The 16,657-nt window shown below is 43.8% G+C and overlaps 2 protein-coding genes across 5 annotated transcripts in view; one reads left to right on the top strand and one right to left on the bottom strand.

The window, feature by feature from the left end:
- Positions 1 to 10,462, top strand: part of PCOLCE2 (procollagen C-endopeptidase enhancer 2) — a 51,406-nt gene extending 40,944 nt beyond the window's left edge. Inside the window, exons 7-9 of the mRNA XM_040974906.1 lie at positions 5,512 to 5,595; positions 8,111 to 8,278; positions 9,912 to 10,462. Of these exons, the coding sequence (XP_040830840.1) occupies positions 5,512 to 5,595; positions 8,111 to 8,278; positions 9,912 to 10,042 (383 nt within the window). The 3' untranslated portion in view covers positions 10,043 to 10,462. The remainder of the gene's footprint in view (positions 1 to 5,511; positions 5,596 to 8,110; positions 8,279 to 9,911) is intronic.
- A 4,326-nt stretch (positions 10,463 to 14,788) lies between these two features.
- The window catches only part of TRPC1 (transient receptor potential cation channel subfamily C member 1), an 80,367-nt gene continuing 78,498 nt past the window's right edge, over positions 14,789 to 16,657 (bottom strand). For 2 of the 4 annotated variants that reach the window (XM_040974742.1, XM_040974743.1), the window contains one exon: positions 14,789 to 16,591. In XM_040974742.1, the coding sequence (XP_040830676.1) occupies positions 16,364 to 16,591 (228 nt within the window). In that variant the 3' untranslated portion in view covers positions 14,789 to 16,363. The remainder of the gene's footprint in view (positions 16,592 to 16,657) is intronic. The other 2 variants (XM_040974744.1, XM_040974745.1) reach the window with 1 other exon arrangement.

Genomic DNA, 16,657 nt, shown 5'->3' with positions numbered 1-16,657 from the left:
TCTACTTCCGATCCATCTCCCTGCTAACGTGCCTGGGAAAACAGTGGAGCATGGCCCAAATGCTTGGGCCTCTGCCCTTCACGGGGAGACCCTGATGGATTCCAGGCTTCTGGCTTCTGCCTGCTCAAGCCCCAGCTATTAGAGCAAGCTGGTGGGTGAATCAGCGGATGGAAGAGTCTCTCTCTCACTCTTCTTTTCAAATACATATTTAAAAAAGGAATGACTGGAACCAGTATTGCGGTGTAGCAGGTACAAGCATCACTCGCCATACTGACATGCCATTAGAGGAGCCAGTTCTTGTCTCAGTTGCTCCACTTAATTCAGCTCTCTGCTAATGCGCCTATAAAAGTAGCAGAAGATGGTCCAAGTGTTTGGGCCCCTGTACTCACATGGGAGATCCAGATGAAGCTCCTGGCTTCAACCCAGTCCAGCACTGCCCACTGCAGCCAGCTTAGGAGCGAACCGGTAGCTAAGATGTTTGTCTCTCCCTCTCTGTAACTCTGAATGTCAGTCTTTGGGAAAAAAAAAAATAGAAAGCCTTCTATAAGCACAGATCACTATAAGCCCAAATTGTAAAGAGGTGGTTCTCTTGATTACATAGAATTGTGGTATGCAGATCAGTGTTTGAGAGCATGATATTTGCCAGGTTTTACAACTGCCTGTGTTTGTACTTACAATACTCCTTAGCAAAATGTCATAAAGAGATATTATTCTCAAATTGACGTAACTAAAAAATATTCATTGTAGTTCAGAAGTTGATTGGGAGACTGATTTGGGGCAGGATCTTAGTGGTGAAGAGATGGGAGGGGTCGGCACCTATAGTCTTTGTATCCTCAGTACACACAGTTTTTTGTATTCTGTCAGCTCCATCTACTGGGATTTCAGGCCTCAGATCTAAAACTCCAAATCCTGGGAGGAGGGGGAAGGGGAAGGATCTAGTGTCAAACTGGCTGAAATAAGCCCAGCCATGCTGCCCACGTTTCCTGCACACAGCCAGGCCTGGGCTGCTCTGAGTCCCTTCAGATGCTTCCTGCACACCTTCCTAGGAGGCCACCTTGTGGCCTGCACGTGTACTGCCTTTTCTTACCTTTGCATTTTTCTGGCCCCTAGTTAGGGACCCTGATAGGACTTGGCGAGTCACATTCCTGAAATAGCAAAGGTGGATTCTGAATTATCTTCTAGACATTTGCAACTGCTACACATTTCAATGAGAAGGTACAGATAACTCATTATTTGATCACTTTTCTGCCTTGAAGCGGCTCTTCTTATTTTGCCAAGCTCTTCCACAACATCAGTAGCAGCACTGCTAGGGTCATCATCTTTGACTTTATCTCAGCTCTCTATTGCATGCTGGGTCCCCCCACAACACACACACACACACACACACACACACACACAGCAGACCAGGTCATTTGCCCATTGAATTAGTATGCTAGCCAATATAGCAACCACCTTTGAAGCACTTGGGAAATGGGAAGGGATACTGGGAACTAAAACATTAATATCTTTATTAATTTAGGTCAGTTCAGGTGGAGCTGCAAGAGATTTAAATTTCAGAGAGTCACCAATGATTGGATGGCTGAAGCCATGACCAAGAGTAAGACTGACTAGGAGGAGACACGTAAGAAACCAAAGAAGAGGGGGTAGGATTCAACTTCTACAGATGCCGTGTGTTTAAAAATTAAAGATTAAAGATTTGCTTGAAAGGCAGAGGGCAGACACATAGAAAAATATTTTCCATGTACTGGTTCACTCATCAGAGAGCTGCAACAGCTAGGAATTGAGCAGGCCAAAGTCGGGGGCCAGGAACCCCATTTGGGTCTCCCATATGTGTGGCAGGGTCCCAAGCACTTGAGCCATTCACTACCTTCCAGGCACGTTACCGGATAGGAAGTAGACAGCCAGGACTCAAACCAAAGTTCTGATATGGGATGCAGCATTGCAAGTGGCAGCTTGACCAGCTGCACCACAACACTGACCCCTGGAGGATCCAGCCTTTTAAGCAGTGGAATATCCTGGAAGAGACTGAAAAGGAGTAGGGGGAGGAAGTTAAAATACAAGAGCATGTGTTGTAGAAGAGACTGTTTTCAGAAGGGAGTGGTCAGATACAAGAGCTGATGATACTTGATAATGGGAGGATGAAAAGATTTCCATTTGATTTTGTGATAAGAGGGCTGTGGAGCCTTTTGAGAGCTGAGTAAGTGGAATTGTGCAGGCAGACGCCAGAGTTGGCTAAGGAATGTGTGCGACAAGGCAAAACGATTGAAGTACAAAGGTCCAGCAACTCGTCTCACAAATTTATCCCCGAAAGAGGGAGAGAGGTCTTCAGACCTTTAATTTGTTAGTCTAGAGGGAAGCAGTCAGGAGGACATAATGGAATCAGAAGGGGATGAAGCAAGAAGGGGAGTTTCTGCAGAGGCTCCCAGGGGCTCCCAGGAGTGGGAACCTTAGAGCAGCGGGTGAGCTCTGTTCTCTGAAAATGACTGGAGGAGAAAGGGCCTTGGTGAGCAGCACCAGCAGGTTTGGTGAGGCTCTCCAGCACTTTCTGCTCCGGCTTAGATTCTCACCTGGCGGGTGGAACAGTCACCTGCTGAGAATAAGCTCTGGAGGTTAGGAGCATGAGAATGGATTTGACAAACATCTGTGGAAGGTAGATTTATGTACTCCAGTGTTGAGTGCAGGCACAGAAAAATGGATTCTCCTGTGGAATTCATGCAGGGTTGTAGCACGGAGGAGAAAGGGAGTTTAAGATGTTGTCAAGAAGTGATTGTGACAGTGGGATGTGGAAATACCAAAGGAAGCAAGCGGTCAAAGGGAACAGAGACAGGCCAAGGGTGATGGATTGGGGGAAAGCCAGGAGGGCAATGTGCTGACATCCAGAAACAAAGAAAAACGGAATCCTGAAAGTAAATAAATAAGCTTGAAGGAGAGGACACTCTGCGGGCTCCTGGGATATCTACGTTTGGAAAGATTGAAAATGCATGAGTTTAGCACCAGGATGTAAGATGTTGAGTATTGCAGAAGGAAAAGAGGAAACCTCCCTGGGAGAATGAGCTAGGGGTCCCCTGCATCATCCTTGGAGAGCAGAGGGCCCCAGAGGTGGCCGCAGGACCCTGGACAGGTAGGCCCTGCAGCAGGGCCCAGGAGGGGGAGTACAGTATGCAAAGCCAGGAGGGGAGTACAGTGTGGAGAGCCATGGGGGGAGTGCAGTGTGGAGGGGGAGAGGAGTGCAGTGTGGAAAAGGGGGAAGTGCAGTGTGGCGAGCCAGGGGGGGAGTACAGTGTGGAGAGCCAGGGGGGGAAGTACAGTGTGAAGAGCCAGGGGGGAGTGCAGTGTGGAGAGCCACGGAGGGGAGTGCAGTGGGAGGGGGGGGAGTTCAGTGTGGCGAGCCAGGGGGGAGTGCAGTGTGGAGAGCCAGGGGGGAAGTGCAGTGTGGAGGGGGGGTACAGTGTGGAGAGCCAAGAGGGGAGTGCAGTGTGGAGGGGGGGAGTGCAGTGTGGAGGGGGGAGTGCAGTGTGGAGAGCCGGGGGGGAGTGCAGTGTGGAGGGGGGGAGTGCAGTGTGGAGAGCCAGGGTGTGAGTGCAATGTGGAGGGGGGGAGGAGTGCAGTGTGGAGGGGAGAGTGCAGTGTGGAGAGCCGGGGGGGGGGGAGTGCAATGTAGAGAGCCGGGGGGCAGGGAGTGCAGTGTGGAGAGCCGGGGGGGGCGGGGAGTGCAGTGTGGAGAGCCAGGGGGGAAGTGCAGTGTGGAGAGCCAGGGGGTGAGTTCAGTGTGGAGGGGGGGAGGAGTGCAGTGTGGAGGGGAGAGTGCAGTGTGGAGAGCCGGGGGGGGCGCAATGTAGAGAGCCGGGGGGGGGGGGAGTGCAGTGTGGAGAGCCGGGGGAATGCAGTGTGGAGGGGGGGGGGAGGAGTGCAGTGTGGAGAGCCAGGGGGGAGTGCAGTGTGGAGTGGGGGAGGCGTGCAGTAGAGCTGACTGAAAGGCAGGAAAGCAGGATCCGTGGGAGAGAGAGAAGGGGCATGTGGTTCTCAGCCAGCTTCTGAACAGACATTCTCAGGTCGGGGAGGAGCTGGTGTCTCACGCTCCACATTAAAAGATGCTCTTCCACAGGACAAGGAACAACACTAATGATACCAGGTTACCTTAGGGCAAATTCAGTCCCCACCTTCTAGAATAATGATAGAACCCTCTCCCTCCAAGCATTTGCTGAGTGTGTTTGCGTGCGCAGGCATGAGTTTCAGCTAGTTAAGTTGTTAAACAGAGTTTGATGTTAATGCTGTAACTTAGACCCTTTTTGGAGTAAAGTATAAAATTAAGAGCGACTAAGAGCAGGTGTTTGGTGTAGTGGATAAGCCACGGATTGGGACACATGTAAATCATATGAGAGAGTCTGGGTTCCAGACCCACTTCTACTCATGACTTAGCTTCTCACTAATGCACACCCAACTTGGGTCCCTGCCACCCATGCAGGAGAACTGAATTAAATTTCTGCATTCAGCCTAAGCCACACATGGCAGGACCCAGTAGATAGAGCTCTGTGTAGCTGTCTAGCTCCAAAAAAATTTTTTTTTTAATTAAGAGTAAGTTCACAGCAGAGCATACTAGGACAATATTACAATTGCAGAAATTTACCCCCAAAGCAAATTCTGCTGGCTATTTAATTTTTCCTAGCATATTACTACACATAAGTTAATAATCAGCAAATGTTTTCAAAACATTTAAAAAATAATAATGGGGGGTATCTCCTGTCATTTTGTTAACACAAGGTTTCTTAGCATTGGTTTCCTAGCATTTCTTAGCATTGCACTAAATTGCTGGGAGGGCAGTCCTGCTGTGGCAGGTTGGTCAGTAGTCCACTCGGCATTTACTTTCCTGCTGCTGGTAGCTCCCCGGTAGGGCAGTCAGAAACGCCTGGAGAGTGTCACCTATGTGGCACAGTCACCCCCTGCTGAAACACACCGTGTTTGCTTTTGCTTTTAACTTTCTCTACTTCTCAGTTCTTAGGTTTCTATAAGCCCATGCCAGGCTCAAAATAAATATTTAGCGAGAGCTTGTACCAATTTACAAATCTGACACTTATTTCTGAATGCCTGCACCGCTCACCCCTTTGCATAGTGAGGCATATTCCGGTCTCACCAAGAAAACCCCTCCCTTGTCAGATACCCTAAGAGTCCCTTTGTCCAGTGGGAGAATGAGCCTGTGATTTATGAATTCAGATTTGTCCTCCGGGGATTTTCTCAGCAGTGCACGCAGAGAGTGAATATCTATTTCTGATTCTAGTGTTAGTAAGTGAAGGAAGAGGAGAACAGGGCTAAATTTGGATTATCTTTGATCTTGGGTTTAAAATACAGTTGTGGGTGTTGAATTGCCTAGAGAGTAGCAGTTGGTAGCGCAAAGACTTTAATGATTTTGTTGCAGTGAGGGATTGGTAGCTTGGGGAAATGAATGGACATGTTAAAATTGATATCTCCAGACATAAATGTCAATTAATCTTGCATCCATTTTCTTTCTTCAAGGTTTAAAACCCACCGTGGCCCTCTGTCAGCAAAAGTGTAGACGGTCGGGCACTCTGGAGAGCAACTATTGTTCAAGTAACTTTGGTAAGAAATAAAAACCAGCCCTTTCTCCCTAATCAGAAACGTGAGTGTATGGGCATGGTCCCCAAGGAATGCCTGCCAGTGTCGTGGGGAAGGTCAGCCACACTGCCTACTCACCTGAGAATTACCCACGAGGCATACTGACTTGTCAGATTTCACAAGACAGAAAAATGCATTCAGTACAGGAAATATGCTGTCTTCACTTAAAGTGAATAATTTGGCTGTTAGCATATGTAACTGTTACTCTTGTATTCTGACTCTAGGAGAAAACAACAACAACAACAACAAAAAAAAACCTGCCTGGTTTTTGTTGCTCATGTTTCATGCCCAGGGTAGTTTTACACATGTCTGAAATTCAAGTCAAGGCAAAATCTGCCCAGGCTCCTGCTCAGGATCTGGTCTCTCCCAGCAGAAATTCAGGCATGTTCACTATAATATTATTTTAAGAGAACTAAAGTGAAACTTGGGCATCTCAAGTCCAGTTGGAATCACATGAATTGAAACCTAGGAGATGCTACTTAATGACTTGGAGTTTCAAAGAGTTCTTCCAATCAAAAAATTGTACCCTCTGGGGAACCCACCAAAGACCAAATAAACATTTCATTATGTTGGTTATTTTTTTAAAGCACCTTTAGAGCAACATTTAAGAAAAAATGTGTTATCAGGAACAAAAAGTTGGGAGAGCCTGGGTAGGTTACCCAGACACAGGACCTGCCCAGAGCACCTTTGCTTGCTTTGTGATTTCAAGTGGTATCTGCGTGCAGCCTAGAGGAGCTGTGTTGGAGTGCAGTGTCAAGATGCTGACCAGTGGGAAGCCGTAAACCTTACTGGAGATTGAATGCAGGAATTCAAATAGCCAGCTTAAAGATGAAAACCAAGGTGGAGGTGTCTTCTCTGTAGGGGTGCCTTGGGAGAATCCCTACCCCATGTCATGGCTGCACTTGGCTGCAGACCGACATTCGCAGTGAGCGGTCATCACCTGGCACGCTTGGGGAAAGTTCTGAGAGTTCAGGAACTATGCATTTTATGAGCTGGGCAGCAAGTGCCCACTTGAGCCTTAAGAACTCACATTTGCCAAATTCAGAGCTTGATTTATCCATTTGAATGTGTCCACTTAACATGGCGAAGTGACCAGATTCTGTCATGGGTGGCCTAGCTCAACTCGAGCTGGTAGGGGCAGATCCTGGTTGCCACAGGATCTGGGGAGTGCTGCTGGGGTTTCTGGACAGGAAGAGGTAAACACATCATTTTTTTCCAAGTTCTGTACCACAAGGACTCACACCCCTCCTCAACCTGCCATGTCCAAATGTCATAAGTGCCATTTGAGAAGTTAAGTGTGCAGTATGTTTTTTTTTTTTTTCATCAGACAAGAGATCTTTCTGATGGGAAAAAATGAAAGCAAAAAGTCATAGAATGAATGTGAATTTCCTGGTTATTAGAGATAGAGCTGCGAGAAATGAAAAAGTTTCCGGAGGGAAGACAGCTATAGAGACAGCTGAGAGAAAAGCAGCACCAAAGCTCGGGTGTTATGGAGTGGGCATCTGGGCCAGCAGCTAAGATGCCCTTGTCCCACACTGGTGTGCCTGGGCCTGATTCTCAGCTGTTCCAACTCCAGCTTCCTGCTAAGGCAGCTTCCGGAGGGCAGCAGTGATGGTTCAAGTTTCTGTCGACCATTCTGGGAGAGCTGCGTGCGCTGCCTTCCCGGCTCTTGGTTCCAGCTCTGGTTCTGTCCCGACCATGTGGGCATTTGGGGAGTGAAATAGTAGCTAGAAACTGACTGACTGTATGTATCTCAAATAATTTAATAAATTATTATCTTTTTGAGATTGTAGTGATGCAGATCCCCCACCTTAGAACTTTCAGAAGTGAATTGCCTTTAAAGATTATTGTTAACAGGCAGAGGTTTCAAAGCTCTTTGTTTAGTAATTGATCCACATGTTGGATACAACCTTTTGAAGAGTTCTCCTCTTAGCAACTGTCTGTGGAGTGGGAAGTATTTAGCTGTCTCTCCGAGTTACCAACAGCACACAATCAGGGTAATATTGCTCTGTTCCCCCCTCTTTTTTTTTCTACCTTGAATTTTAGTGACAAATGAACAGAATCAAATTCAAGGACTCTATTATGGCCTTAAGAAAACCATTAAAATGTTTCAATGGCAGGTATTTGAGGTGGTAGACACCAGTTAGGACCCCCACATCCCTGGGTACACTGCCCAGCTCTTGGCTCCTGATTCCAACCTCTTACTAATGCAAGAACCTGAAAGGCATGGGCGGTGACTCACATGGCTGGGTCCCTTCCAACTATGTGGGACACTCGGACTGAGTTCCCAGCTCCTGGCTTTGCCCTTGCCCAGTCCTGGCTGGTACAGGCATCTGGGGGTGAATCAGTAGATGAGAGCTCTGTCTTATTCTCCTTTATTTTCCTGTCCGCCCCCCCCATCCGCCAAATTAATATATAAAATAAGACTTGCTAGACTTAAAAAATTATTTTGTCTGTTTGCTTTTGCTGCCTTCTGCAGTGTTGGCTGGCACTGTTATCACAACCGTCCCTCGAGGTGGGAGCCTGCATGCCACCGTCTCGATCATCAACATCTATAAAGAGGGTAATCTGGCAATTCAGCAGGCTGGCAAGAACATGAGTGCCAAGGTCATTGTGGTCTGCAAGCAGTGCCCTCTGCTCAGAAGAGGTAAGTGAGAAGAAAAGCTTTGGTCTTTCCTCTAGGGGAGTTCAAGGGTAGAGAAGGGATGGAGAAGGCCACTCTAGCAAAACATGTCTGGTCTAAGGAGTAAAGTCAGGGCTGACATAGGACTGCTTCCTGGGGAGCAGCATTGCTGTTGGAGGAAGGCAGAACTGGGCTCTCACCCCATGTGTGTAACCACAAAGGGCAGAGAGGATGATAAAGGAGTCCAAGAAGCTGAGTCATTATAGAGGATACACAAGAGAGCAGCTCAGTGGACAGAGATTTTTGGAGGGGGAAAAAAAAAATGAAGCGCAGAGCTGAAGTTCAGAGCAAAGAGTCTGCCTGAGCCAGAGCCAAAGGTTTGCATAAGACCATGAAGTTCATGGGTAGAAATGCGTTTAGTACGAGGAATTGTGAAAGGCAAAGTTACTGCAGAGGCATATGACTTTGGACACGTTTTTAAACTCAGTGTGGTTGGCCTACTTGGATGACTGGATCATATCACGCAGGTTCAGCTGCAGCTTTCCCTGCAGAAAGCAAACATAGACATCGTTCTGCACCTGCAGACAGAGAGCCTGCTACTTTGGAATGGTCATGATTCAAACCTTTCCTATGTCAATACCAAAGCAGCAACACACACACAGAGATCCAGAGTATCCATTCCAAGAGAGCTTTTCCGGGAGCTCAGACTGTTCTGAAAAGCCAGGAGGCCAGCAACCTTATGTTAGTCCTCCGAAGGGAATAGCAAACACTCAGTAGAAGTTAAACAATTGTTTCCCAGAACTGCCAGGAGTAGCAGATAGCACATGCTAGATTCTGTGGGTAAGGATGCCAACAGTGCCGCCTTGAGAGGGCACCAATCTGCTCAGCCTGCCAGGTTCCCATGGGCTCCCCGTGTTACCCTTCACAGGAAGGGCTAAAGGAGAGAAAAAACAATGCGCTTCTCCTGTGACACACAGGGAAAGGCACAATGTCGGGACAATATGCATCTCTTTCACCACACACACACACACACACACACACACACAGAAATCTTGAGAGCTGAGCCCAAGACATGCTCCAGTCCTGGTTTAGTTTAAGCCAGACATACCAATAGTGTGTGTGTGTGTGTGTGTGTGTGTATGTAAAAAATAGTATAACAAACATCAGCACTTTTGAGAACCAATAGCAGTGGTGGGCTGTGGATAGAAGATGAGTATGTTCCATCCAAGCCAAGTCTTAAGATGTTGATAAAAGTCCCAAACAACAGGAGAGAGTAGATCACACGTTGCTAAGTGCCAGGGCACCGTGAGAGACCATCTGGGGGTGGCCCATTGTGAAGCGCTGCAGGCCCATGGCAGGAGAGCCTTCCGTGGGACCCTTGACAGCGCATCCTTCACAAGGCTCAGCAGCCCCCCACCCCATCTGCGCTGCTGCCTGGGAGGTGGGGCTGGATCTAATGACTTCCTTCAGTTTCCTGGTGTTCATAGCGCTGGGGGGATGCTACTCGTTGACTTCAGCTTTTTCCTGAAGAGAGATTTAAACCAGAGTTTTATATTAGATAGAATGAACATATAATCATTTACAGAAGACAAAATTTATGCAACAGTTCAGTTTCAGCCCAGGAGAAAAGGTTGATTTTCTTATCCTCTTCCTCCAGGTCTGAATTACATTATCATGGGCCAAGTGGGTGAGGATGGGCGAGGCAGGATCATGCCCAACAGCTTCACCCTGATGTTCAAGACCAAGAACCAGAAGCTCCTGAATGCCTTAAAAAACAAGCAGTGTTAGCAGTGAACCGCGTCAGTGCAACCTGCGTTCTCTTACTGCTTCTGAACGATCTGTCCTTCTTCAGTAGAACAAAAAACTTTAAACATGGCGTATGGAGCATTCTGAGAGATGCTCATTAACTCATTCACTCTTCACCTGCAGTGGGTGTGACACTTCCGGTACTGTTGATGGAAGGTCTGTGGCTGCGTGGAGATGAGCAGATCTCGGTGTGGTGACGAAGTGTGGACAGCCTGGCAGTGGCTTATTTATGTTTCTGTAAAGGGAAATTTTACAATTGAATTGCATGGAGCTATGGAAAAGAGATTTTATAAGTACAATATTTATAGCAATCCTTGTGTTACCTTCCAGCATTTGCTCCAAGGTGTTACACTCTTCTCTTGCATTTTTAAAATCAGTGCTTAATAAAATATTTTTAAATGATTACACAGCAGCCATTAAGCTTATTTCTGTATGAAGAGAGGGATACTGTAAAAAGAATATTCACTGATAGGAAGAATAGTGTTCTTCACACAGGCGGTTGTGTTTGTATCCGTTTGCACTTTGCTAAAGAGGTTGGCATTGCAAGGGTTCAGGGACCAGAGGCACCTGGCCATGTCAGCAGTCTACAATTCTCTCTGCAGCAGCACAGAATGTTACAGCCGCAGTGAATCAGCTAGCAGGAATCTAATACAGATCCATTCATTCTGTGAGCGGAACTGAAGCTCGGGTATATTTAGTGATTTGCCCACAGTGCATATCTCCTATGGGCCACAAGAGACAAGCTCAGAGGCCCCAAGTCCAAACCTGATGTCTTCATCATCTCCAGAAGCAGCCCTTCCCTAGGCCAGAGCAAGTCTTCTTGGCCTGACTTGGAAAGTTCAGTATATACATTAGCTCTTATGTCACGGATGGGTAGCTTAAATGATAACTGATAATCTCCCAGGACTTGAAATGAGAGGTAAGCATGACATTCCTACTCTGTTCATTGCATTACATGGAATAAGCCATATCAGTGAGGATACATTCTGCCATGGCCACTTGTCTTTGAAAAATCTGTTTTCATTCAGTGGTGGGAGAACTACACAAGGAATCCCATTGTCCTTACAGAGCAGGGGCTGGCAGCCATGACATCAGGGGACGGCCAGCCAAGGCCCTGGGGAAGAGGGGGCAGGCATCCCTATCTAGGGATTATTAGGGATGAGCAGTCTTTGGTCACAAGGCCCACCCTGGTAGAAGCACAGTTTTAGACACAAGGAAAATACTCCCTTGGTTGAAAACAAGTCACATCCATTGAGGTGACTAGACATACAAAGGGCAGAAAAACAGATGTTCCAAAGGGGGAAAAAAAAACCTGTTTTGCAGATGAGTGAGCAGCAAACATGGGCAGATAAGTCTCCCACTGAGATACCCTTGTGTGCCAAGGCACTCAGCAGCTAACGACGTGGATGAACTGGAGGATTCGGCTGAGGCTCATGGGTGGGCTTCACTATCCAGGGCTAGAAAGGCCCACTCAGCACCTGGACTTGGCAGAGGAGCTATGGCCTCTCACTGACTCCAGCCCTCTTAAAGCCAGAGAGCTCCTTTCAGGAATCCATGGGACTTGGCAGCAGAACCTTCTTGTGAATGCATTATGAGCAGCCTGCTTGCCGGAGACCATTCCTGCATTGCCAGGCTTGGACTTCCATGGCCTTATTGAGTTGGGACTTAATTAACCAGGGAGTTAGAACTGGAGGGAAGTATTCCAAACTTCACATCGCTGACATTTCTGACAGATTTACCCTCCGTTAAGGGGCTTCCTGGTTAATCACATATGCTATTGGTCTGTCTGTCTTTGGTTTTTACAACAGATTATCAAGCTACCAGGAAGCTCCTCTCTCCAATCCCATGATCCTTTCATAAGTTCTTTTCTGTTTATGGAATCATGAATTTTGACTAAACTTCAGCCTCCATAGTAATTTAAGATGAGGGAGTTCAGATTAAATGACTTCTGGGATTCTGTGCTTTTTTTTTTTTAATTTTTCAAGAATATTTGCTGAAGCTTTGTTTTGTTTGTGAATACGTATGCTTAGCAAATCAAGCCCATAAGTATGGATGAGAAGTTGGTGATTATACTAACACAATACAAAAACAATTCAAAATTATAAACAGGAATCCCTGATACATTGTGGAGGATTTTGCTAGTTTGATTTTCATCCTCTGAATTCCAATTCAATTCCTATAACAAAAGTAGAAGAATCCTGCAAGATACCCAAGTTGAAGTTTTACTCAATAGCTAGTCTGGGTTGAGGGAAATTCACCTTGTTTTTTTTCTCCATGTAATATCCTGCTGCCACATGCCCTTTCTATCCTGTAGATTGCTGAAATGATGTAAACCAAGGCTGAAAGTCTTTGAAGAAAAGTCCTATTTTTTTTTAAAAAAAGTACTCATCAGAAGCTCTAATATGAATTAAGTGCTATTAATCAAAGTTTTAGCTGAACTCACGGACAATTATGTAAACGCAAATTTGCAATAACAACTGAAATACCAAGAAAACATTTCAAAAAGTTTGGTTTAAGTTTTCTAAAGCCCTTATTCTGAGACAAACAATAACAATATTTAGTTATTTTTAGAAAAAAATTTGAACACATTCCTGAATGATCAAGCACCATTCTTTACTGGAGTAGCCTGGGTATGTAATCCCCAGCCTCTTTCATATTTATTAAAATCTAACATATGCTATATATAATATCACGTATATACATAAAACATACTGCTAGGTTATGTGCTTAAACACACAAAGCATTACTGAGAGAAAGACCTAGATAACTGGAGAGATACAATTTGTTGCAGGACTGGAAGACAAGATTAAGAAATCAGTTCTTCCAAACTGGTCTCTACATTCAATCCAATTCCAATCAGAGTCCCAGCAGGTTTTTGGGTAGCAAAGAAGTAGATTTTTATTAAAAAAAATCATCTAGGTTAGCAGAAGTAATTTTGAGAAAGTATTGCAAAGTCCTTACGCCGGTGTGTGTCCATTCTGCTCTGTGTGACAAGCAGCTTCCAGCATTCGGCTTGTCGAGCAAAGAACCGTGGAGTCCCAGCGTCTCTTCTTCAGTGAGCTACAGCATTAGATTTTATATTTCTGTATCAAGTTTAGTGAAGCACAATTTCCAAACATTAAAAGTCTTTTAAAAAAAGATTGATTGATTGATTTGCTTTTGGGAAAGGCAGATATACAGAGAGGAAGAGAGACAGAGAGAAGATCTTTTGTCACTGACTCACTTCCCAAGAGGCCGCAACTGCTAGAGCTGAGCCGATCCAAAACCAGGAGCCAGAAGTCTCTTCCAGGTCTCCCACGCGGGTGCAGGGTCCCAAGGCTTTGGGCCATCCTCTGCTGCTTTCCCGGGCCACAAGCAGGAAGCTGGATGGGAAGTGGAGCAGCAGGGACAGGAACTGATGCCCATATAGGATCTTGGCGCATGCAAGTCGAGGACTTTAGCCACTAGGCAACCACACTGGGCCCAAAAGTATTTTTAAGAGTACAATTTGATGAGTTACATAATCTCCCATCAAATCCTAGTAACCAAAGATGTGATTTGGTTCTTATAGTTGTCCCCTTCTAGAATCTCATATGAATGGGATCCTAAGTGTTTCTTGTAACTGTGTAGGTCTCTCACCACAAAGACATATGAACTAAAAATGGATGAATATATACCTATTCTCAGACTGGAAGCTATTAAACTACTAAGGGAAAACTTAAGAAGAAACATTATAAGACATTAATATTGGCAAGGTTGTTTTTTGTTTTTTTTTTTTGTTTGTTTGTTTGTAAACCCCTCTCCCAAAGCACAGGTCACAAAAGCAAAACTAGACAAATGGGATTATATGAAAGAAGCTTCTGAACAACCAGCAGAATGTAGAGACAAGTGAAGGAAGGGAGAAAAAGTCTGCAAGCTGCACATCTCACAAGGGGCTAACAACCAGAATATACAAGAAACTCCAAACAGCCTGACAACACAAACAAAACAAGAACATTTAAAAATATGCTGTAGTTGTAAACATTTCCCAAAGGAAGACATACACAATGGGCAACAGGTGCATGGAGAAGTGCTTGATATCACTAATCACCTTGAAACATCAGTCATAACTACAGTGAGATGACATGAAAAGACCAAAGGTGCTGATGTGGAGGGAAGAGAACCCTGGACCAGGGCTGGCGGGAACAGAAGTTAGAGCAGCTATTGTGGAAGACAAAATGGAAAATTCTCAAAAAACTAAAAACAGAACTACCGTATGCTCCAGCAATTTCGCGATTGAGTATATGTTCAAAGGGAATGAAATTGGCCTGTCGAGAAGACACCTGTATGCCCTCGTGTACCAAAGCATTTTTTTTTCAACAGCCAAGACTTGAAATCAACCCAAGTATCCGTCAGCTGTAGACAGGGTAAGGAAAATATGCGGCATACTTGTGTGTGAAATCTAACAAAGTTGATCACAGAATGGTAGCTGCCAGAAGCTGAGTGAATACAGGGAAATGGGGATGGGAAAATGTTGATTAACAGCTATATGTATGGTGACCAGAGATAATGACAATATGTTGTATTTTTCCTCCAAAACTAGAAGAAAGCTTTTTCAATGTTTTCACCAAAAGAAATGATAAATGCTTGAGGAGATAGATTTGAACATTACAAGTTATAAATGTTATAAAAACATTATTTTTATGCATTAGTTAAAAAGAAAAAAATTTCAAAGAATTTAAAAAGCATATGATAATACAACAGACAATGTTAATTTATCATCTAACATCAAGTTTTATTCACCTTTTTTTCTTACAATACAGTCATTCAAAATATACCTCATAAGTAACTCATGCATACAGTAGGCACTCTATAAATATTTTATTTAATAATTAAATATTTTTTGAATGACTAAAAATCCTGATGTAAAATTGGGAAGTGCATAATCCCATTGTAGACAAAATATATAGCTTTACAATAAACATTTTTGTAAGAATTACCCCCAAAAAGGGAACACTTATAATTTGAAAATTAAAAAATAAAGTAAAAAGCAAGATGGAACAATACTGTATTTAGACAATGATCCCTGGATCAGTGGTGCTTATAGACCAAGGGCTACCTGCACCCTGTGGCCTTAAGACTATCCGACATTCAGTTAAGAAGATAATTGTATGCTTAATACCCTCTTAACTAGAAGTGCTATAAGAATAGGCAAGCAAGCTTGTGAAAACAATTTCAGCTACCTCTCTTATGTGAACACTGAAAAAACTTAAATCCATACTTTATTCTCTAATTTTAAAAATCATTCACTTTAAGCAGCAAGAATGGTCCACAAACATGAAATCACTTTTATGGAAGCTATGTTACATTCTGAGGAAAAATCTTTGGGAGACAAGCTCAAGAACCCTAGACCAAATATAAAACAAAAACTTTTGCATTAAGGAGCCTTCTAATATTTTATCAAACCGAAAAAGCTGCATCTACACATGTTTGGTAATTGTGAACATTCACTCCAACTTGAAAAAAAATTGCAGCAACTATTATGGTAAGGAAAACTTAAAAACAACAAAATGTCTAGAGGAGTAGCTATGCACACTTATGAACAATCACACTAAAAAATAAAACATTATTTATTTTTTTTCCAAAAACTATATAATTCTATAAAAATTTGGATACATGGATTATGTCAACACATGGACATGTATATATAAAATACTATAAAGAGAAAAAAATAAAATATAAAATGATTATAACCATGTAAAAGCAAATACAACAAAAACAAGTGAATTTAAATTGGCAGACATAAATAAATTCAAACATACATTAGAATTTTCTTTGTTGCTTAAGAGTATAAAATAAAAAACAAAATACTTATTTCATGTAAAACTACACTCCTAAACGATAAATATGTAACTATACTGAACTCCTAAAACAGAGATATTAGAAACCATGACTTCTGCATTTCAAGTGCATCCTCAGTAAGGAGGTCGGTCCACATTTCCTGACCATTACTTTACAAAACATTCTGGGCAGTGTGAACATTTACAAATGCCCCTCTAAAACATAAAAAACTCAGAAGCGCTGGCCAAACAAGAAAATCAAGCCACATGCTAATAAAATCTCTACACTTAATGCGTTTTGCTCCTGCAAAAAAGCCACTAATGAGGTTTTAAAAAACTAATTCTATATATATATTTTTTTACATAACATATTTATGCTATAAATATTTTGAAGAATGGCTTGTACCTAATTTTATTTTAATATATATCTTATGAATTGCATGTTATGCAAATACAGTCTTTTAGAATTATTATTGAAAATTATCCTCCACAATTTAGAAAATGGTTAATTTCTTGGATAAAACATAGCATATTTAGAAGTCCGAAAGCCAAGTAAATCCCTTATTTCGTTACGGAATTTCGAGAGGTCTTGGCGCAGTTCATTTAGATTTTCCACCGTGGCCTGATCGGTACTTTGCATCTTCTGCCTCATGGAAGTCAAGTACCGGTGTACCAAGCAGCACATCACTTTCTGGTAGTTTTCGTCTCTCTTCTGTTTCAAATTTCTCCATTCCTTCAAAACAAATAATGATACCGTACAGGTGACATGCAAACTGGGTCAGTGGGGTGATTTTCAAAA

The sequence above is a fragment of the Ochotona curzoniae genome, unplaced genomic scaffold (genome assembly GCF_017591425.1).
Source record: "Ochotona curzoniae isolate NIBS_2020 unplaced genomic scaffold, NIBS_Ocur_1.0 contig_2599, whole genome shotgun sequence".
Lineage (NCBI taxonomy): Eukaryota > Metazoa > Chordata > Mammalia > Lagomorpha > Ochotonidae > Ochotona > Ochotona curzoniae.
Note: the sequence above shows the minus strand (reverse complement) of the source record. Positions and strands in the feature narration are given on the sequence as shown.